Source organism: Misgurnus anguillicaudatus, chromosome 21, assembly GCF_027580225.2.
Source record: "Misgurnus anguillicaudatus chromosome 21, ASM2758022v2, whole genome shotgun sequence".
NCBI lineage: Eukaryota > Metazoa > Chordata > Actinopteri > Cypriniformes > Cobitidae > Misgurnus > Misgurnus anguillicaudatus.
In genome coordinates this window covers 57372163-57394773 of record NC_073357.2, presented here as the reverse complement: position 1 = coordinate 57394773, position 22611 = coordinate 57372163, and the positions used below count along the sequence as shown (strand labels likewise).

General features: G+C 37.2%; 1 protein-coding gene across 1 annotated transcript in view; it reads left to right on the top strand.

Annotated features, from left to right (window-relative positions):
* The window catches only part of adamts7 (a disintegrin-like and metallopeptidase (reprolysin type) with thrombospondin type 1 motif, 7), a 79558-nt gene that overhangs the window by 55503 nt on the left and 1444 nt on the right, over positions 1–22611 (top strand). Inside the window, exon 23 of the mRNA XM_055214899.2 lies at positions 5688–5850. Coding sequence (XP_055070874.2) covers positions 5688–5850 — 163 coding nt within the window. The remainder of the gene's footprint in view (positions 1–5687; positions 5851–22611) is intronic.

Sequence of the window (22611 nt, the reverse complement as noted above, 5' to 3'; positions counted from 1 at the left end):
CCGTAATAATCAATAACTTTGCTGTCGTAACATGGCTGTAGCAGGCACAATGATATTATGCAGCGCCTGAAAATAGTCTTCTGCTTATGAAAGTTACCAAGGGGACTATTTTCAGGCGCTGCATAATATCATTGCGCCTCCTGCAGCCATGTTACGGCAGCAAAGTCCTTGATTATTACGCCAGAATAAGAGTATAGTTCTTATCTATATATCAGCCTAGAAAATCTGAATTTTTAATTTTTCTTAGTACACGATGTAACTACAGAAGACTAAGGTTTTAAACAGGAAAAATATCGAAACTCGTTGGTTTTTATTTTTTAGCGCGATGCTAATGGTCTAATCAGATTCAATGAATTATGCTAAGCTATGCTAAAAGTGGTAACGCCAGATCCGGAGATCGGTTGAATGGATTCCAAAATCAAATGTTAAACTCTAGGGGAGCTGGAAAATGAACATATTTTCCAAAAAGGTGGAGTGTCCCTTCAAGAACCATTTTTGGAACTGGACAACTGTTTAAAGTTTTTTAGGATGTAAAGCACACAATTGAAGTGATACCGGCCTTATCAATGAAGCATGCACCTCTGGAGCAGTTTTAATGAAGGGCTTTGACAAGACAGACGAGAATGTGACACCGTAATGCATCAAGATATCGGATTGAATCGAATCATTGACATAACGTAACCAAATCGTGAGACCAGTGAAGATTCACCACCCTAAATAACACCATGAAATACAATCATGACATAATTTCTTATAGGATTATAATTAAGGTTTTTATTGTTTTGGTTCAGTATTAGTAAAACTGTAATACATTGTTGAGCCACCCAACACTGAAAAACAACAATAATGGTAACAAAAGTGGAAGAAAATTATAGAAAATTCTTCAATCTTTAACAGTAGGTGAAAAGACAGATGCATTAGTGACAATGGGTACAGAATTTCTAGTTGAATGCAGGAAATAAAACATAATGGAGTCAGTGAAGGACCGTGTCCATCTGACCTCAATCTGCTCATTGAGCTATGAAGGTGACCTTTTATCTTGTAAGGTACTGTAATGTACTGCACATACAGTGACTAAACCAGCCTCTCTACCTCAATTCATGTTTCGATATTAAATCTGCAATTGTTACTGTAGTTTAACCTCATTTTAAAGCAGTTTGCATTTAATGATATCCATTTAAATATGCATTACTGAGAAAATTAATTTGTTTTTTTTAGATTGTGAGACTTCAAAAAGGTTCAGCTTTCATATGGTACCTGTAAGATGAAACTAGCTTTACTATAGTATGTAAATGTATGGTTCTCACAGGCCATTTAAAAACCTTCAGAATATGAAATTTGATTCTCGTGATTTTATGGCTAAAAAATTGTTCAGGTATATTTGCCTATAACGATTGAAAGTAATTCAAAGTAATGTGCGCACATCCAGAAAACCTTCAGCATTTGCTCAACCAAAAAAAAAAAAACGAATCTACCAATAGGGTGACCAGAATTCCCGAAAAATTCGGGACAGTCCAGAAATCTAAGGTGCTTTCCCTAATCCCGAATCCTGATATAATTGTCCCGAAAATTATACTGAAGCTAAATCTTAATCCGAATCCCGATCTTATTGTCCCTTATTGTCTTTATTCGAATTATTCTAAAGCAAAGTCTGATAAAACATAAGCGAGGAGGTTGAGTCATCCTGCAGCCAGCCCCGCCGGCTGCTCATTGGCTGCAGCATCTTGTTTGTTTTTATATATCATAGACTGTAAAAAAAGATGGACAACGCCCGTTCGCTCTCTTCCATTGGTGAAAAGTGAAGCCGCCAGTGTCCAGATAAGGCGCTGACATCTTGGGTCTTGAGTCTGCGCAGTAGTGATTTCGGGACCAGTCCTGCGCAGTAGTGAGCAGGAAGTAAAGCGCGAAATCAAGACCCTGCCCTCGCAGAATGCGCATATCACACAATATCACAGCTGTCAATCATGACGTGACACCCCTGTTTTTATATCATTAATTAACTAAAAATAAAGTTATATTAAAAACAAACAGTTGAATTTACATCAGAGTGATAAAAACAGTCAATGACAGAAAACAGATGTTTGAAGTGTAATTAAATTGTTTAGTTGGTCTCAAGTCCCAATGAATAACATGGGGAGGCGTGCTTTATGACCTATACTGGGACCAGTCACTGGGGGTGATCGAGACGTTTTGGCTTCACTTTTCAGGGCTTGTGCGGCACGCTTGATTTATATAGGCTATACTGTATAGGCGCGCATTAAGATATGCACTGATAAGGCACGGAAGTGCTGGCAACAGTTAAAACCTCCGCGAAATATGCTGACGTCGTATTGTTTTTCTATTAATTTATCTAATTCCTCTATATGCACAAAGACAATAGGACCTTTTTGTCGCCTTTTTGTTTTATAGATTAGATTAAGAGAGCGAAAGTTGCAGCAGCCGCGAGGACAGTTGAAAGTGCAGGCAGTGACAGTCAGTCGCATGAAGGATTCAGATTGGTCGAAGCACTGTGTTAAAAATACTTCTATACGTATTATATAAATGTATATGCATATGTACTTATATTAATAAAATATGATATAAAATTCATTATATTTTATTTAATAATAAAATAAAGTAAACTTTATTGGATGATCTAACTATTATTGTATGAAGTATAATACTTCTATACGTATTATATATAAAAAAAATGTATGCATATGTACTTATAATAATGTGATTGGTTCAGTTTGAAATTATCTTATTATTAAATAAATTAATTAATTAAACTATTATTTGATGAACACCCACCCCATAACGTCTGCTCCTCCGTCCTGAATTTCAGCCAATCTCATCTGGTCACCCTATCTACCAAAAAACTACTTTTCTAATATGTTGACTCTTTGTTGGTCGAAACTGTGTAATTTGGGTAGCATAAATAGCAATGTGGCATTTCTTTTGCATTTAAAGGGATAGTTCACCAAAAAATAAACATTTTGTCATCATAGTTAGAAAATAAATATGATGGAATTCACTGTGTACCGTCAACTGTATGCCTACCATCATTTATCAAAATATCTTCTTCATCATTGTTCATTACAATACTTTCATAATATTTGTTTTTCTACTATGGAAGTCCTTGAAGCTGTGTGCTTACCATCATTTATTAAAATGTCTTCTTTTGTGTTCACAAGAAAAAAGACATTTATACAGATTTAGAACAACATGAAGACGAAAAAATCATGACAGATTTTAAATTTTTTGGGTGAACTGTCCCATTAAATTTATATTCATTTTTGATTGAGCACCCGCTGATTTTTTTTTTTTTATGTGCACACTTTGAATTTATTTGTAGTAAAACCATGGTTAATTTTTTGATTACCACAGATTTACCATGGTTTTGCTGTTTAGTTTTTGTAGAAACATAAAAAAACATAATTACTACACATCACCAATGACAGCATTGAGTGGAATGCAAAAAATTCACTCAACCAATCAAAGCGCACGATTCCACGCATTATAAACAATAATTGCGGCACTTTGAATACACATGGATCCTAGTTTCCTAATCTACTTTGTACTTTGTGATCAACTAACAAACAAAAAGAAAATAATACTTTTGTTGGCATTGATAAACCTGTGGTGGTTTTCTGTAGCGAGGAAGAAACGTAAGCCATCAAAATCTAATAATTTAGGTGAGAGGCACTCGGGCAAAGGAAAAATGTTGGCTGTTGCTTGTTAAAAATAGTTAACAATAGACCAAAAAACATAATTACTACACAGTAACCAGTGCTTTAAGTGGGCCGGAACGCGCCGGTACTCAGTACCGCCACTTCTAAAAATAGCTCTTGAGCGTACCACCACCTCTCCCTGAGCCCAGAACGTGCTTTTAGCGTACCGGAACGCTCATTTGCACCTCTGTTTAAATCAGAGGTTTTAATCCTTTGGCTGCGCTTCCGCTTTTCAGAGCGATCTTCACAATGTACACTTCCTAATTCGTCCCACCTAGAGCAGAGACTACATTACCCATACACCCTTGAGTTTACAAGTTAAAAGCGCATGCGTCGCCTTTGCTGTCAGTCAGCCTCAACGTGGTGTGGAGAGGTGTGACTCACCATACCCGTCAAGTATCCCGTTTTGGCGGGAAAAAGTCCCGTATTTTACCCTTCTTTCCCGCCGTCCTCCCGTATTAGTATTTTCCTTTAAATCTCCCGTATTTTATCCTCCGTAATTTCGCACGCAAAGGTTGTGATCTATAAAAAGATCCTAAAGATCGCTAAAGATCCACTGATCCGCTAATCCACTTCGTGTCATCCCACCCGCTCCTCAGCATATCTCTGTGCACTCTCTGCCTGGACGACAGTTTCAGATGTTCGTTGCATTAACACGTAGATTTATTACATTATATAAGCAGGTAAACCGCAGAATTACTCATTTGGAAGTTTGTTTATGTATTTGTAAAATGTAAAAGTGCTAACAACTTAGCAAGCAAACAACAACAAAATATCCACATTCTTACTATTATCGCTTGTCTAATGGATTTATTGTTCCCGATCAGATCTAAGTTAATATAAACACTAAATTTGCTGTTGTTGGCACACTTTGTAGGCAAAAAATACAAAAAAGACAAATGCCTTCACAAAATAAAGACAGAGAACGGAAAGGGAGGCTGCTTCTAAAGGCAGTTCAACATTACAAACATGGATTCAAAGATCCATCAAGCCAGCAGGTAAATCATATTGAATATTTTTTGTCACACTTTAATTCTTGTTATTATATTTCCCATTATAATCACTTGTCGAAGTTGATGCTAGTAATATAACACATCATATTTATAATACTTTTTAAAACCATACTAATAGTACCATCCCCCTTAGTGCCCTTTTTGGTTTGGGACACTGCCCAACGAAAATTCAATGAATTTGAACGACGTGCACAGTAGTTTTACCACCCGCAAAATGGAAAACCATGGGAAAAAATAAAGTGACGACTTTCTAGTTTTAAATTTCCAGTATTTTGTTATTCTTGAACCCATAGACATGGTCTTGGTGTCATTTTAAAGTTTTTGTTTTTAAGCTCTTTCAATCTGAACAACTAGTTTTAGCATTTGGCCATGCTGAAAATTGTACTTATATATCTACCTTTTGCACACTTTATGTATGTTCAATAGCTATTTCTAGCTCAAGCAAATCCACAACCTTATATAAGGATTTAATATTTTTTACAAGGTCGTCTGTTGACTGCTGAATATAAAACCCCTTCAATATAGAAGCAAAAAAAAGAAAAGAAAAACAGAGTACCGGCACTTCTTTTGGGCTACTTAAAGCACTGACAGTAACCAATGACAGCATTGAGCTGCCAGTCAAAGTATGTTGCCGTTTATAATAGTTTTTCCCATCAGGTGAACACTAAGGCAATAACAGCTGCAAAACAGGCTGCTTGGCTTGTTAGTTTTGTATCATTGGTTTGAAATGCGTGAGACCATGTGTTGAAATTAATCACAATTTTGACACTTATTAGCACACGTTTACAGATCATCAACACCTATTTGGTGTTCAGAAATGTGGCATGTGTAGTCTTGGTGAAGTAATAAAGAGGAAGTCGGATTTAAACCGTTCCGGATTCCTATAGAGCAGAAGTGGAAATTTAAGCCGGGTTTATTGGAAAAACTGTACTGTGTGTTGATGTGAACTGTTGTGTGTTGGCAGTGTTCAGTGTCCTGTGGAGGAGGTATTCAAAGACGACTGGTGAAATGTGTCAACAGTAAAGCCGAAACGGAGGACGAAAATGAACATCTGGATTGTGATCATGAACCCCGACCGAAGAACTCACGCAAGTGTAATGTTCAAGACTGTGATAGCGCCCCCTCTGGTAAGTAGGATAATTATGTAGATATACTGTTGCACTTAAGCTATTGACTAACAGCATGCATACTGATACATAGTAAACTTAAATCCTAAAAAGGGCAAAACATTCCCTTGTTCTGTTATTGCCTTAGGATGTTTTATAAAGGGCTTCTACTTCAGATTGATTTGACTGAATTCGGACTGTCTGTGCTATTCACTGACCCATGTAGCCTCATTTATTGTTGCTCTTTTGTTACGGGCCACTGGGGATTGAAGTGATGCAGACCGCCTGCAGTCCAAACAACACAACATGATTATTTCGAGACACAGAACAACACAAGTCTTTTCACATGAACAAGATGTAGTTTGCAACAATACAAAAGTAAAGTGCAGTTAAGGATCATTGCAGCTTTCAGAACAGATGATAAAGAGTAGCATTAAAGTAAATATTTACAACCAATTTTACCTCTGTAATATGATGCATTTACAAGTGAACTAAATTTGAAATCAGAACACAATTAAGGAGCTCAGATTCAAAAGACCTACGTCAAAATTGAGATAATGATATTAACCGAATGCTCTTGACACGTAATATACTTTCATCAAATACATTAGCTTGAAATTGGCTTAATCCCATCCTCAGGCCATTTAGAAATACCGGTTTGTTGGCAGAATCCATTACGAGTCTGGTAAATTTTTTTACATCATTTACATAAAATGTATCTAATTTACATAAAAACATGTCAGATGCATTTACAGAAGGTTTTGCATCTCTGAGTTATACGGCAAGACTTTTTTGATCCATCTTGAATTGATTGCGTAGTGTATAAAAGACGTTTCATACCAGATTGAGTCGGATCCGAAAATGTTTGCAGTAAAATGTGTTGAGGATAAATAAGGACACTTTTATTTATGCATTGAAGGTCAAGATCGCCCGCAGGAACATCTTTATGCATTTCAATCTTAACACTTTTTATGAAAACTTCAGTAACCTTCATTGTATTATTCAACAAGTCTGCAGTTCATATTGACTTTAAACTCAAAAGAATAAGTTCTTGTAAAAGTTCATTTAAGGTACTTAAAAACTAAATTTGAAATACAAAGAAAATTGCCTCTATCCTTTCACCTTTATACGTTTACGTCTTTTCTCGCTTACTGTTGTGTGGAAAAATGTCATGTGCTGGTTTGTCAAGTGCTATCACTGTGAAAACTGCTTTAACTCTTAAACTTTTAAGCATACGAAATTCATTAAAAACATTCAAGTAAAATCAGTACATGTTGTGAGGAATACCCATAATCCTTTGTGCCTGAATATTTCGATTTTTATGCTTTTTACAGAATAAGAACTGATAAGAAAAATATTTGTTAATAAAATGTCAAATGTTAAAGCTCTCTTATATTATTCAGTCCCTCCAGAAAAACGCGATTATGCGATCGCATGATTCAACACATAATCGGCCAAAGTCGCATAAATTCCAGATTTCTGTGCGCAAAATATTCAGGACTTGCATGATTTCGTAATCTGCGCCTTTTCGTAGCAAAAATCACATACATCTTAGCAGAAAGTAAAAAAAAATTGCATTTACTTTACTTCACACAAGCGTTTCTTATGAAGTGACGTGATTATGTGACGTGAACATCACTGAGAAGCTGCAAACAGTTTTTGCAAGTTCCCGCAATTTTTGCAAGTTCGCGCAATCTCATAGCATAAAATTGCATAAATATTGCGCATATTCCATCGCATTTTTTAAGAAAATGTGCCGCAAGATCAAGGATTTTGGCTCGCAATAATCACAAAAAAACTCCACGTTTTTCTAGAAGGACTGATTTATATAACAAATTAAATCAACTTAAAAAATTAAGTTTACTAAACTATACATTTTTTTTGTAAAATGTAATATTTTTTATTTAACTTTATAGTAATTCTATATAACATATCCTGAATAAAATTCATAAAGTGAACTAATGCTTTTTATTGAAGACTACTTATGCCAACTTGATTTGACGCTACACCCACTAAGGATTCTATTTTAATACAACTTAACTTGTTTAGTTTCACCCTGCGTAAAAACTAAAATGATTAGTGCAACGCGTTTCCACTCAATTTTCTTGTAAAGTCAACTAATTCAGGTTAAGATTTACTAACAGCTTGCACCAGCGCAATCATATTTGCGGTAAATAATGGCTGTCGGTATTTACTAAAGACATGCAGTGGATAATTAGCGCTGAAAAGGTGTGGTCTAGTTATTTTTGCGACAGACTATTTCATATGCATTTCTATTAGTTTCCCTTTCAGATGCAAAATTTTTGTGAGTTTATATAAATGATTCACCAACGTGATTTACTAATGTTTGTGCTCGTGTTATGACTGGTATTTGCACAATTTTTAACACAAATAAAAGCATTAAATTACTTTGCACTTGAAATAGTTGCAATTATTGCTAAAAAATACATTTTACATATTATTTTAAAATATTGTTTGCTAAGCCATGTTATTTTTTATTTGCTGCAGTAAATAAAATAGGAGTCACAAGGAGAAGTCACACAATGCCAGAAGTTTCAAAACAACTTGTATACCTTCATTTTTTTGTCCTCCAGTTCTTTTCAGTGTACTATGGCTTTGTTAGCTGGGATTACACACCCCACATTTTCCACGGCGATGTCCGTGGTGCAAAACTCAAGATTTGCCCTGCTTTTAGTAGATTGCTTTGGTCATTATGGAAATCAGCTGTTGCACTTGTGTTATTTAATGTGCGCTTTTTAAGTGAATAACCCCACTCACATCAGCGCTTTTTTGGAATTGTGCTCTCACGCAGTGGTGTAGTCTAGATTTTTGTAGTGAGTATACTCTGATTTTTCCCCTCTCATTCTTATGCTAACTCGTCCCAGCGCAACGCACCACCACACTCACAGATGCATACAGTATGGATCTTCATGTAACCGAGCATTCTGAAAGTGTACTCATCCACACATAAACTGAATGTGTTATCAACATGTCAGTTTATTATAAGAAAAAAAAAGAGTTTAACAGCCAATGGGTTTACAGCTGGGGAAACTGGACTGATTTTTAGACTGGTTTAGTGTTAATCAACATCTAACTCGGGGCCAAAACTTACTCAACTGTTAATTAAAATTAAATAAACTGTTTACAATCTTCAATCCGTGGCTAACACATGCATAACTATTGATAACATTACCATGTGTAATTTAATGGTGTAAATGTTTTTAATTAATACACATTTAAGATGACCATGAATTAACTCTAATACAGCAAATTCTAATAATTAAATTTGCATATTCATTGATATAAAAAGCTTATTTTTTGCATATAATACAAGCATTGTCTAAAAGTGAAAATAGTCTTTTACTTAATTATTATTACAAGACCATCATGTAGCCTAGACACCAAAACCAAGTGAAGAAAATTATCTCTTTAATTTGCAAGTCTGAACTGAACATCAACGCAGACATGAATTTCCTAGACTAGAAGTTTAAGATATATAAGATCATATCTTGAACGTAGATATATAAATGAACACAGAGAAGGGAAGTTTAACACTGTGAAGCACAAGCTGAAAGAGGCTTAAAACCATCAGGACATAAACGGGCTTATTTTATTGCACTTGAAACCTTACCTCGAGATAAAGTATTAAACTGGACTGATGATTTAAATGTTTTTTACTCACATGTGCGTTGTTAACTCTCCGGATAACTCTCGTTCACTTCTCCACGGTCAAGGACTGTTTGTTTACAGTGTCGCGTGAGCAGCTACACTGCAGGTTCGAGTTCATTTGGCGCTAAGCAGACCTCTTGGTGATGTCAAAGTACCGCGAGAGCGATTCAAAGCAGATTTCTCCATGTGATAACTGTAATCGCTCTCGCACTACTTTGTTGTCACTCGCCTGCGGGTTCTTGTGGCGCCACAGCAGTCTGCTCCCCAGTCACTCTAGCGCCGCTATAGTAGTAATTTGATTTCATACGCCGATCGGATCGCGCAGTTCGGCAGGAAGTCATCAAATATATAGCTTATGTATATCCATTTAGGCTATATCCACACGAAGCCGGTGCATTCCCTATCCGATCATTTTTTTTCCTTGCTCTAAAAAAATTATCTGTAAACACGAAACCACTGAAAGCGACTGAAAGCGGTGTAGTATATATGCCGGACCAGTATGGGGCGCTGTAATTCTGCCACAGATATACACTATACACGGAGAAGAAGACTTTGAGCATGCGCATAGCCAACTTATGGTGTTGTCCAATGTCCATTGTATGTCTACTTATCACAGGTCAAAACTTAAAATAGTAGGTTCAATTAAATTAAAATAGGCTAAACTTGCAAAACCGAGTTGTTTTAACTTCAGGCTGCATTTTCTTTACTGTGTAGTTATGTTTGCCACATAAAAACTGTAACATTGTGTCTTACAAGTTAACACGGTGTAACTTTGTGCTGACTTGAAATGTTTTCCCACATTAAGTCCTTGAATTTGAGGGTATTTGACCTGAAAGGTCCTTGAAAGGTGTGGGAAACCTGTAAATGATACAATGTAGTGCTGTTGGTTGGCGGCCATATTTTTCGGAGATTTTATTACGCAGAATTTATGATAAATTAATGTATTTCATAAAATGTCCCCCAGTTTGAGAAAAATTGCATTAAGCACTTCTGAGGTACAACTAATGAAAGGATTTGCCCATGTTGGTGAAGTTGTGCTTTCAAATAATTTAAAGATATGTGTTTTGAAATGATAAATTTTCTTCATTAGCAACACTTTAGTTTTTGTTGATCGAGTTTGGGGATGTGAATTAATGAGATACTTGAGCATCTGCCCAAACCTGGAGCTTTTGGCACAGACTGTCATTGTGTCAATGGCTTGATAGTGATTGCATCACAGATTTTGAATTTTGGCTGATATCTCTAATGACGTTCTGTGAAACTTGGACTTCTCCGCTCTGGGTTTGTAAATAATGGTGTCCTCCGTGTCTATTAATAGCAGTGTTTTTCTTGTGTCTCACTGCTGAGTCTTTTGGAAGCTGAGAGAGTTCTTGCATAATCATGTGAAATAAATTATTTTGGTGTTGTCCAACTAACTGTTGTGCCACTGCAAAGTAAACCATTCGGATCTTAAACCATAGTGGGAAGTTATTGTGTCAACTTAAGCAATACACAGACGGCAACATAGAGACTGGAAACCACAAAGGTGTTATTCATGCTCTGTAGCTAAACTGGTAAAGCACTTTACATAGCCAAAAACATGAGTTTGAGTTTCCTAAGAAAATCAGAAATTTTCAGTATGTTTACCTCAAATGCATAAATTTAAAAGCAAAGTGCATGAAGACATTCAAATTGCAGTGCTTGACAGATTTATTAGAGTAACTATCTATTTGTCTCAAAGATCATCCAGCAACATGAACTGTTTTAATGTCGACTCTTTCTTTTACTGAGAGTCCTCAATGTCTCAATGTTTTTGTACAGGACAGATGAATGTCAAATTGAATTGGTGTTTTATACCCAATTTTCAGTCGACCCATTCAACTTCTCTGATATATTCTGTCCTTGTGCTGTTAAAATAACACAATCGGGATGAAACATCAGGGAAGCTGGCTCTTCTCGCTGCTGTTTTGATTTAAGTTCTCAATGGTTGACCAAAAATAAACACAAACAATACTGAGGATATGGAGTAATGCAGGAAGTGTAGTTTAAGATCTTCTGCTTACAGGATGTTAGGGAGGTGGGGTCACGACATCAGACATCAAACCAGAGCAATGGGTTCTGTCACAGCTGAAGCCCACTGTGTGTCCTCAGTGTCCAATATATCATGTAAATACAGGAAGTGTGTGATTATTGTTTTAAACACGCACTGTTTTGAGTTACAATTAAGCAATATCATACACTTTAAAATATCCAACTCGCAAAATAAACTTTTACTAACTCTTTAACAGAAGGTTTGTCTAAATGCTATGCTCACAAAGATGACTTTGTTGACACTTTTTAGCGTATAGTGGGCGTGATGCAAACTTTGCATACTGTATGCGCACCGCCAAATCTTTGTGTTTGCCCAATCAAAAACGTTTCCTCAAGCATCCCAGCATGCATTGCATCATGTTCAATTCAGTGGGTAACATTTTCAATTTTATGTTGCTGCTTTATTTATGCCATCTCTTTTAGTTATATGTTGTATACAATATTATTATTCAATGAATGATGTTTAATGATTGTCATCATGATTAAGGTTTGTGTGTTAAGTGTTAGGGCATTATTTTAACAATTGTCTAAAGCGCACGTTGCACAGTCTAAACTGGAGTGTCCGGTGCCAGTTTTGCTAATTTAACGACAGAAAAAATGGTTTGTGTGCCAAGCGTACAGCCTAAAAGGGTTGTTCCTATTCCCGTAATGAGTAATGGGTGTGTTTTGGGCGTAACGTGCAATAAACCAATGAGAGTCTCAGCGCTCATCCCCTTTAAAAGCCAGTTGCGCTGGCGCCATGGCGGAATTTGTAAACTGTAAGCATTTTTTTTTAAATTAACAAATATTTGCATTTGTTTAAAGCAAAACATTTTATTACAGTACTTACCAGGCTACAGGTGAGGATGCTCTTTACGTCTTCTAACGTCTAATAATCGATCCTTATTTATGTTCAAGAGACTCAATAATAATCTTTTACATTTTAATCCTTTAATTTTTCATATTTTAAAACATTTGTGTGCTGCTGCGCATCCATGTGATAAGCAAACGTGCGTTGTTGTAGGCGCATATTACTAACGTGCTCATTAAATAACAAATACAATATTGCACCATTGACCTTAGACCAGGTTTTTTGTTGGTCAATGGCATAGTCTATTTTAGTTGCCTAAAAATAGCAAAATGCCAACAATGCACCTGAACACACCTCGTTTTCAGACCAGAACGCCCATGGGTGCAAATGCATTTCACGTTTAGCGCCACGTTGTTTAAATAGCAAAAGGATAATTGCGCCAGGTTGAAACTAGCAAAATATATTTGGGTGTATGATATTTTGTCTGAAACGGTGCTGTTTTTTTAGGCTACTATTTTTTAGGTATTTAACTAGGTAGTGTTAAATACTTTTACCGTTACTTAATTCAGACTTTTTTGGGTTTTAAGGTAGGAAATATCCTAAATCCGAGTTGTCTGAAACGTAGTATAAGTGTATAAACCTATAGGCGCTGATTTCTTTATCCCAATGGGTGCTTGGCACAACATCACGTAACGTTTAGGTTGCTTAGCAACGGCCAAGTTACGGGAGCACCCAAGAGCTTTGAAAAAGGAGGTGATCATGTTTTCTGCGCGGTTTTAGAAAGGATATGTGAAACACCCCTTATTCAGCTTATTCATCAAAACATTGTAGATATTACAACTTGCGAGATCCACCAATCATAGAGGCTCCCGAATTTCAAAAGTGTTTTTGGTTAAAGTTCCCGTTCTGTCTGTGATTTTGAAGCTTTCATTGTGTTTATAGTGGGCAATATAACATGTGTTCATGTTTCACGTGTTAAATAACGCAGTATTTTTCACACAATTTACTTTTCTGTATAGCGCTGTTTTTACTGTCCTCAAAACAGGCTGATGTCTTCCTTGTTGTGTGGGGTCCCTCCTTCAGAAGTGCGGGTCGAGTTCTGGTTGTGTGGTTTGTTTGGTGTGCTGTGATTCGATAGCAGCTTGGCTTGGCAGAGCCGTTTGAGCCAAGGCTGGTGACTGACATATTCATGTGGGCGGAGTTTAGTCAACGAACTGTTTTACTGACGTCATTAAAGCAGGAAATAGAGGGCTGTAGTCCAAACCGGCCGTTCGTTGTAGGCTTTTAAAGAGGAATTCTATTGAAGAAAATATATCGCCTGGCAGTGAACTTTGAGCTTTATCATTTTACAGGTATTATTTATGCTATTATAGCAACATTACACACTAACTAGTAAGGGTGTCACGATTTCGATTTTAAATCGAAATCGATCGAAATTAAGTCACAGCTTCGAACTTCGAATTAAAAAATGGGATCGTCGATGCTGCCACGCCCCCATTTCACGTCCGGTCGGCTTGCCAAGCGAGGAAAAAAAAACTCAGAGATGCCTTTAAAAACATCTGTCCAGCTGAACGCGATCATATTTTAAACACGAGGGATGCTACAACTTCTTGAAATGCATATCATAAACAGGATTACCAGTGATCTGACTTTGGACAGAGTGCAGCTCTCTGCACATGCGCGATAGTGAGGGAGGCGCAAAGATGCAGCGGGTTAACTTATATTTTAAACAAAAGGATAGTTTGCCTCAGCTTGCATGAAACGCATAAAACTGAACAAATACATAAGGATTACTACTTTAGTTTATGTTCAGACTTCGGACAGATGCGAGCACGTGCACGTAAGACAGAGAGAAGCGCAGCTGCTTATTATGCTGGATTTATTTCAGGTGCTATGAGTCCAAGACACGCGCATTAAGTCCATGTGCATTAAGTCCATGTTAGAGATGCGCGGATGGACTATTATTTAATCCGCAACCGCATAACAAAACTCATCATCCGTCCACCATCCATGCGCACCACCGTTTCTGACCAGTTTTCAAAACTGCACCCGCCCGCCATCCGCTGACTGGGCGATGCAAGGCGCTGCTGATGACAGCCGCGAGACTAGAAACCTCTTGAATATCAGCAGTGAACTCCGTCTTCGATCGGCGCACAGGGACAAAAATAAATAAACAAATAGCCTAAATTAAACGCACGAATTACATAGTCTGCACTGGTGTCATCCTGATTTACCACGTTGTAAAACTTATTCCAGGCAACCCTTTCTGACATTCTATTTCCTTTGTTTTTAATTCTCATTTTTTGAGTTTGCCACGTTCCTCCTTGGCCAGCGTTGATAAGAGCTGTGTCAAAATGCGTCCTCATTTCTCCGCGCTGTTAATGATAGAACGAATGTATCCTTAACAGCTGAGGATATCCCAAACAATTAAAAGCTTTATTAAATAAAAGTGTGTATATAACTTTTTCTTGTCACTGTTTTAGTATTATAAGTTATGTTTTGTGTTAATATTATTCTGTTTATGTTGCGTATATTTCTAGGTTGATTATTTGATATGCTGTTGAATAGATTAATCTACATCAATGTGTCATATGTTCTAAAATAAATTAATATTTTTCTGCTTACACATTTATTTTAATAAGTCAGAAATGTCTCCGCTGTTTTCTGCTGACAGGCGCGGTGGGGGCTAGGGCTGCACGATTCAAGCTAAAATGTGAATCCCGATTTTTTCCATGGGAATTGAGATCCCGATTCTCTCACCCGATTCTCTTTATTTTAACAAAAACATTTATTATGCACTTAACTAAAAAATGTGCTACAGGACTTTCAGTTATAATAACGTTTCTTAAAAGTCTCTTTCTTATTTAAGACCCCTTAAAATTTAGAATAATTTAAAATTTGTTAGCTGTTAAATTGCACCTGTGCTTTTTGTACTATCAAACTGGCCAAACTTAAAACTTTCAAAACACTAACGTTAAACCTTTAAAAGACTAAAAGATCAACATTTTGAGGCATTAGAGAGAAACGCAGACATGTAACAATGTTCCCCTCGTGCGAAAAACCCTTTCTAATGGGGAACCCAAAGAGGCCGTTTCTCAATGTGAAGGCTGCAGCCTCTCTGGAGGTCGCATTTCTAAACTGCGCATCATAAAGACTGTCTAATTTCAGAATATTAACAATTAACGTTATAAAGATGACTAATATTTTTAGTTAATAATAAATTGTTGAAGTATGTTAATGACTTGCGAATGTAATGCTCCGTTAACTCAAATGAACCAGGCTTGATGACGTATACAGCCTGCATGCGATCTCCTGAGGTTGCAGCCTTCCGATTTAGAAACGTCCGGAGCCTGAGGTAAATAATTTCCTTGCCTTTTTTCGAAACCAATGTTGTTGCATCTTCACTTTCTCCGTGGCCACCAGGATTTTCCACAGTGACACTCGTTTATCCTCTGTTTTTTGTGAAAATTGCCGCTCCAGATCCACCAAGTAAACGACGGTGTTTAGGTCTGCCGCCTTGTTATACGTCACGCGAGTGACAGCGGAACGCCGCAAATGAGATGAGAGAGAGGATAGAAACGATCTGGTCTGATTGGTGTTAGTATAGGGTTTTGTTTTAACCTGTATAAGAGTGTGTGTTAGCAAGTTTGACTGATATTCTTGGGTTGTAATGTAAATACGTGAACGCTTGAACGCAGAAACTGAATACAGGGAAATACTGTATATGCAAGTGAATCGCCGTCATTTAAAATGAAGATCGCCTATATGTATGAATCGAGATCGTGATTCTTTTTCGATTAATCGTGCAGCCCTAGTGGGGGCTACTGGGGGCGTGTGCAGCAGGTGACGCAAATTTTGGGTCCTCAGAAGGCTAGACCGTCTCATTTCAGTTCTTTTCTTGAACTTCTGAGGCTGCCACTATGAAAGACAGAGAGGTCGCATGCTTAGAAGGACACAGCTAATAACTAGCAGTCGATCCGGCACCCGCCCGAATTTAATTAAAATATTATTTTTCGTCACGTCATCCGCCCGATCCATGTAACTGCCAACCGCGCATAGTCCATGTGCGTGCAAGAAGGAATCCCCTCTCTACAAGCTCTCGCATTAAGTGAAGCCCACAAACCCCCATGCGAGTTGTGCAATGTGCATGTTAATGTTAAAGTATTATAATGATAATAATAATAAATAATGGCATATCATTTTTGTCTAAATTATATGCCATATAAAAAATATCTAAAAATCGAGAATCGGATCGAATCGTGACCTTAGAATCGAAAATATAATCGAATCGAGGATTTGGAGAATCGTGACACCCCTACTAACTAGGGTTTAAAAAATAGTATCAGGAAGAACGTGACCTTTAAAATTAATTAAGCATATCTGCGCTTTTTCATGGGTGCTTGGACATTTGGTTGGTGCCTATGTATGAAACCGTGTTGCTACTAGTGAAAATGCATTCAACACAAACTGTTTAAACAGTCCTTGACCAATCTTTTGGTCTATATAATATAGAAGAGAAGATTTAAAATATTAAAGTAGTAATATAACAAAGGATTTATAGGGTATTTTATACTCACTCCATCTGACCATTTAATGTTCACCCAACAAAAATGTTGTTCTGTCATTTGGAAAACTTAAATAACTTTTTATCATTTAGCACAGTCTTTAAAAGCAACACCAAATAGTTTTTTGAACCTTAAAATAACGTTTCCAAAAAAGTTTCAGTCGTTCATCCACTTGAAACGGGGTGAACGGCACTTTCACATTCGCTTTGCAGCCCTCTATCGGCCAAAACCGCACTAAAGAAGTTTCCAACCGTCGGGTCGCGATCCTGTTCGAGTGAAAACTACAAAAATTTGCTTTACGGCAGACCTACAATCCAATCAGAGCCAGCTATGCTGCAGTATTTACGACAGTGGCAATGGACAATTCCGCTTCTAACCTGTAGGGGGAGCAAAGAGCAAAAACTCTTTAGTGTTGCTTTAATGTGGTTTATAACTCCAAAAAGCGCTTGTGACTTATTATATTTAGATGGCTTTTATATACCAGTAGTTATTGTAAACGTTTAGGTTAGTATTATAATAAACGGTTCATTACTTTATGACTTCATGAGATCACTTCTGCCACTGTGTGTATGTGAACAAAACAGTAGTGTGTGATGATGATGATGATGAAGGAGGAGGAGGAGGAAGGAAGCGTGTGATCTTACTGCAGCTGTGTTCCCTTTGACCTCACTGTTGTCAACACACTGTGTGATGTGAACGCTCAGAGCGATGCTGTCGTGCTAAGACAGATTAAGTCTTGACATAAATGACTCTTCTGTTAGCCGTCTATGAGATGAATTCAATGGAAATGCAGTCGAAAATTACTTCTGGAAAATACTGTCTGTCTTTAACTTACTACTTGAGTGATATAATTTTTTCGTTCAAGACTAAATGTGGACTAAAATGGTTTATCGGTGATATTCTAAGAAAAACATTTTTGCTAAGAGTTTCATACCTAAAAAGGTCAAAACATTGAGATTAGAGAGGTTAAATAAATGGAGATATTGTGAGGTCATGATAGCAATATATGGCTTTGTTATAATCATTAAGAATTCAAAGCATTTTTTTGCTCTAAGATATCACTTAAAATACATTCCTTAAGTTTGTGGCAAGTTAAGTCATTTTTTTTCTTTGGTATACAAGTGTACTGAGAAAATGAAATGACATTTTTTGCACTCGGTGAATAATTTTTTTCTGCTCTGAAGGTATTTTCACAATACATTTTCAATTTTCGTTATAACAGCAGTTGTGTGTTTTGGAGGCAATTCAGCACGACAAATCTTGACTAAAGTTCAGTCCAGGACTTGCTGTTATTAGTCAGCCCTGTTATGGCAAACTTGAAGAATAACAGAAGTGAATTCATGTTGTGTAAAGGTCATTTTATGCCCCAGGGTGTCAAGTGTATTTTATACCACCTTCTGTATTTCACACTTTTTAAACAATTTAGTTGCTAGAGATTGTGTGTTCTCTCCGTGACCTCCGATTAGCAGTGGAAAGAGACTTTTACAGTCTGATGTTATTGGAAAATCATTTGATGTTCTTTTATTCTCTTCTGTGTTGGTGCTTTACTTCTTTTTGTACGTTTCTGCATTCTTTAACAAATCTGTAATTTACCAATAGGAATGTTTTGATTTGATACAAAGCTGTTATATTAAAGGTGCCAAAGAATGCATTAAAGGGATAGTTCACCCAAAAAAGAAAATTCTGTCATCATTTTCTCACTTTCATGTTGTTACAAACCTGTATAAATTTATACATTTTCTTGTTTTCCCTTCTCAATAATGTTTGATAAAGTGCTGTTTATAAGTGCGTGGCTACTTTGTTTCTAAGGGTTACTATATGGTAACCGCTGTATTTCTGCTGTCATAAGCGCCACCTGCTGTCAGAGAGTTAGGGGCAGGTAGAGGTGCGCAATATGACGATATTTGATCGTCTCCACAATCCACTTTTTCGGAAACATCGTTTTATAGTGATTCGTGCCTACATCAAGTACTCGACAAGGGGCACGCTAAATGAAGGCAAGGCAGGGCTCCAGACTGCCCCCAAATGGTGGCATTTTGCCCCTAAAATTTGAGAGTGTGCCACTGAATTTTACATCCAGTCGCACATGTGCAACCAGTAAATTTGACCTTTTTTTCCAAAAGTGCACAATAAAATGTGACACTGAATTTGAAACGGCACATTGTACTTTCTGCATCTTTCCTTAAAGTATTTATTAGTAATACAGTGGAAATTAGTAGAAATGTGAATATTTGGTTAGCATGTTGATTTACGATGTGTGCCCCTAAATGTTCTGGTTGCGCCCCTAATATTTTCAGTTGGGGGCTACTGTGCTCCTTGTGAAAAAAGTTAGTCTGGAGCCCTGTAAGGGCTGGGTATACCTTTTATCTGCGTTCGGCTCGCATGCGCTCCGCAGAGCTTTCAAAGTATACTGACTGTGGCTCCGACACATACGCAATACAAATGATTTCTTATTCAAATTATTACTGTACCAGGCCATCACTGCCCTCCAAAGGCTAAGTGCAGTATCTACGCAAACACTGAAACTGAGAAAAATGGCTTTAAAGTTTTTTACACCAGCCAGTCAAACATGTTACTGCAATTTTGGCACACACATTTCTCTGAAATGTGACAAAGTCTCCTGGTTAAATTTTGTCCCAAGACACAACAGATCTCACAAAGCCCATTTTAACCCTTAACTCAATTTTGACCAAATGCGTAGTTACTGCGCTTTCGCTTTGTAGGGCAGATCAGGGCATCACTGATTTGCAACATTTACAGTACATCCCAAAAATTTTGGATAAGTGAAGAAAAGTAGCCGGTCCACCATTGCAAACAAAGTTTAGAACAAACATCAAAAAACAGAAATCAAACATTATGGTGACGAAAATGCTCCACAGCTTTCTGTTCTTGGAAGAATTGAAAATAGAAGAGAAAACGGTGTTTGTCTATTTCCTTTGTGTAATTGTTTGTAGTGTAGTGTCTCGTCTCAATATTTTCTCGTGCATGCGCTGTTGTACGCGTACTGTCCGTGCACTTCCTATGTATATTTGTTACCTTGTAGGACTGCATTTTTAAATGGGGGCATTAGTATGGCTGTATTAAGGCTCAGTAATGACAAAAAACAAAACCACGAAAAAGAATCGTGATAAAATTAGGGTTGTGTCGATAGACATGTCGCCAATGGCAGGCTTTCATGGCGATAGTCATGATGATAGTTGGCGAATGGTTTTTGTTATTAGTTTTATAGTTTTACATTAACATGCACATTGCATGCTTTCCCTCGCATAAAGTTTTGTGAATCAATCGTGATATGATATTTTTCCCATATCGCCCAGTGTTGGGGCTAGTTACTCAAAAAAGTAATATATTACATATTACATATTACTCTCAAAAATAGTAATGCCTTACTTTACTTTATTACTCCCTGGAGAAAGTAACTAGTTATATTACTAGTTATATTACTAGTTACATTTTTTTTCTGGACAAGAATGTTTATTTGGGGAAGCCACGGCCAAGAAAATGCTGGCTTCCTTACCCGCCACCGGACGCGGGGCACAGCGTTCGGAGAAACATTAAAGAGTGTGCACCTCACCGTCAAGTTATTTTCCTTCCGTTGAACATATGACTGAATCTCCATGCGTCGAAACTAGCTTTCTGTTGCTGGGAACCTTCCTCTGAAAAAGAGCTTGCCATTGTTGACGCTTCCATTTTTCCGATCTGTCTTTGAGTGTGCCGCTGCCGATCTGTGCTGCTGGCTGCCGGGTGTCGACGAATCGGTGATGGTAAATGATACCTCGTGCCAAACTTAGACCAATTACTGTTCCATTTACGCCCTCCTCCCCTTTTGTTCTCTGTATTTTGTGCCTTGTGTGATGAAGGTGCTACTGGCGAATGTAACTCAAGTAACTAGCTCGGGAAAACTGTAATAATATTACCATTTTCAGACGGGTAATGCCTTACACTACTAGTTACTGAAAAAAGTAATATTATTACAGTAACTAGTTACTTTGTAACTAGTTACACCCAACACTGGGCAGGACACACCATAGCTTTTTTACGCGGCTGAAAACGCCTGGAGGACGCCGAATGCCAGTTGTTTTTTCAGCTGAGCGTGAGCGCCAGTTTTCTTCAGCTAAGTGCTTTGGTAGCTGTGATACTTGAGCTGTGAGCTGGTTGGTTGTTGTGATACTTGTCCCGCCCCTCATCCACTGTGATTGGACGGCCATTGAAGAACAGAGCTTTTCATACAAAGTTGAATCTCTTTCAACTCCGTCCAGCTGCTGGCTGTTTTAAAAAATGCTGCGCTTCCATTGGAAATAATTGAAAACATAAAAGCTTTGATGTGCACGCCCCCTTCATTTGCCCTTTTATTCAGCCCGACTAGTTTTTTTTTGTTTTGGTTTGTGCAGGTGTTTTGTTTTACTTAGCCTAATCTCTCAAGCTGAAGTCAGACCACGAATGTCTTTTCCTTAAAATCTTGAAATTATAGAAAAATTTTAATTGTTTTGCAATATATACAGTATATACATTTTAGAACAATTAAATCTAATTTAAAACAACAACAACTTATAATACCACAAGTATGTTGCATCTTTGATCAATGTTTTTAAGATGCAATTTCACATATTTAATTTCAATAGCTAAATACCAGATTTCAGAAGTCCAGTTTCAAGCTTTGCCAGGGTTGCCAGTTTCAGATGCCAACTGTGGGCGCTTGCCACACAGCAAGCGCCCACAAATCAACACTGCTGTTGTTTATATGAGTAACACCAGTCCTGGTTGTCCCCATATATACACCAGCAGTGTTGATTTAACACTGATGATTTTGCTGTGCAGGGTTTATTCAACTAAGCACTTTGGTTGGTTTTGTTTATCAGTCATTGTACAATGCGCCGGTTGGTTGTTGTAATATTTGTCCCGCTCCTCTTGCACTGTGATTGGACAGCTAAGTGAAAGGGACATTAACAAGCCGAGGGTTTCACCCAAAGTTAAACATTTTTCAACTTTGGGCACTCAGCACTGTCTATGCAAATGTCAACCTTATTATAAAAAGTAAAGTTTTTACACACACTGATACCTCAGATATCAATATTTGGTTGTTTTAATACACATGCAAAGGTTCTGTTAAAGTTTTTAAAGTGCAATTCCAGAATTGTCATGTCCATAACGGAGAAATGTCATATCTATAATTTTTTTTATTTAAATAAATATTATTTGTTCTTTGAAGAGTCGTCCCTTTTCCATTATTGTTTCTGGTTTGTACAATTCACAGAATTACTACAAAGTATGTTGTAGAGCCCGAACGATATATCGGCAGGCCGATATTATCGCCCGATATTATCACCCGATATTAGCCATTTTCCAAACTATCGGTATCGGCATTCATAGGGCACTATACAACCTCCCTGTTGGAAAAAAATCGGCCGATATATCGGATTTTAAAACCAACAAACATTGTATCGGTATCGGCCTTCAAAATCCCTTATCGGTTGGGCTCTAGTATGTTGTCTCCCAAAAATCTTGTGGCCTTTTTTGTCACACATTTCCCTCATCTAAAATAGAAAACATGAGTATGACTAATTTATTTTGATGTCTAGACTCTGTCATTAGGGGTTTAGGAAAATATAGACAGATGGTTTGATATATTAGTAATAGGCTACATGCATTCTCTGTGAAATTATATTTTAAGTTTTGACTGCAAATGTC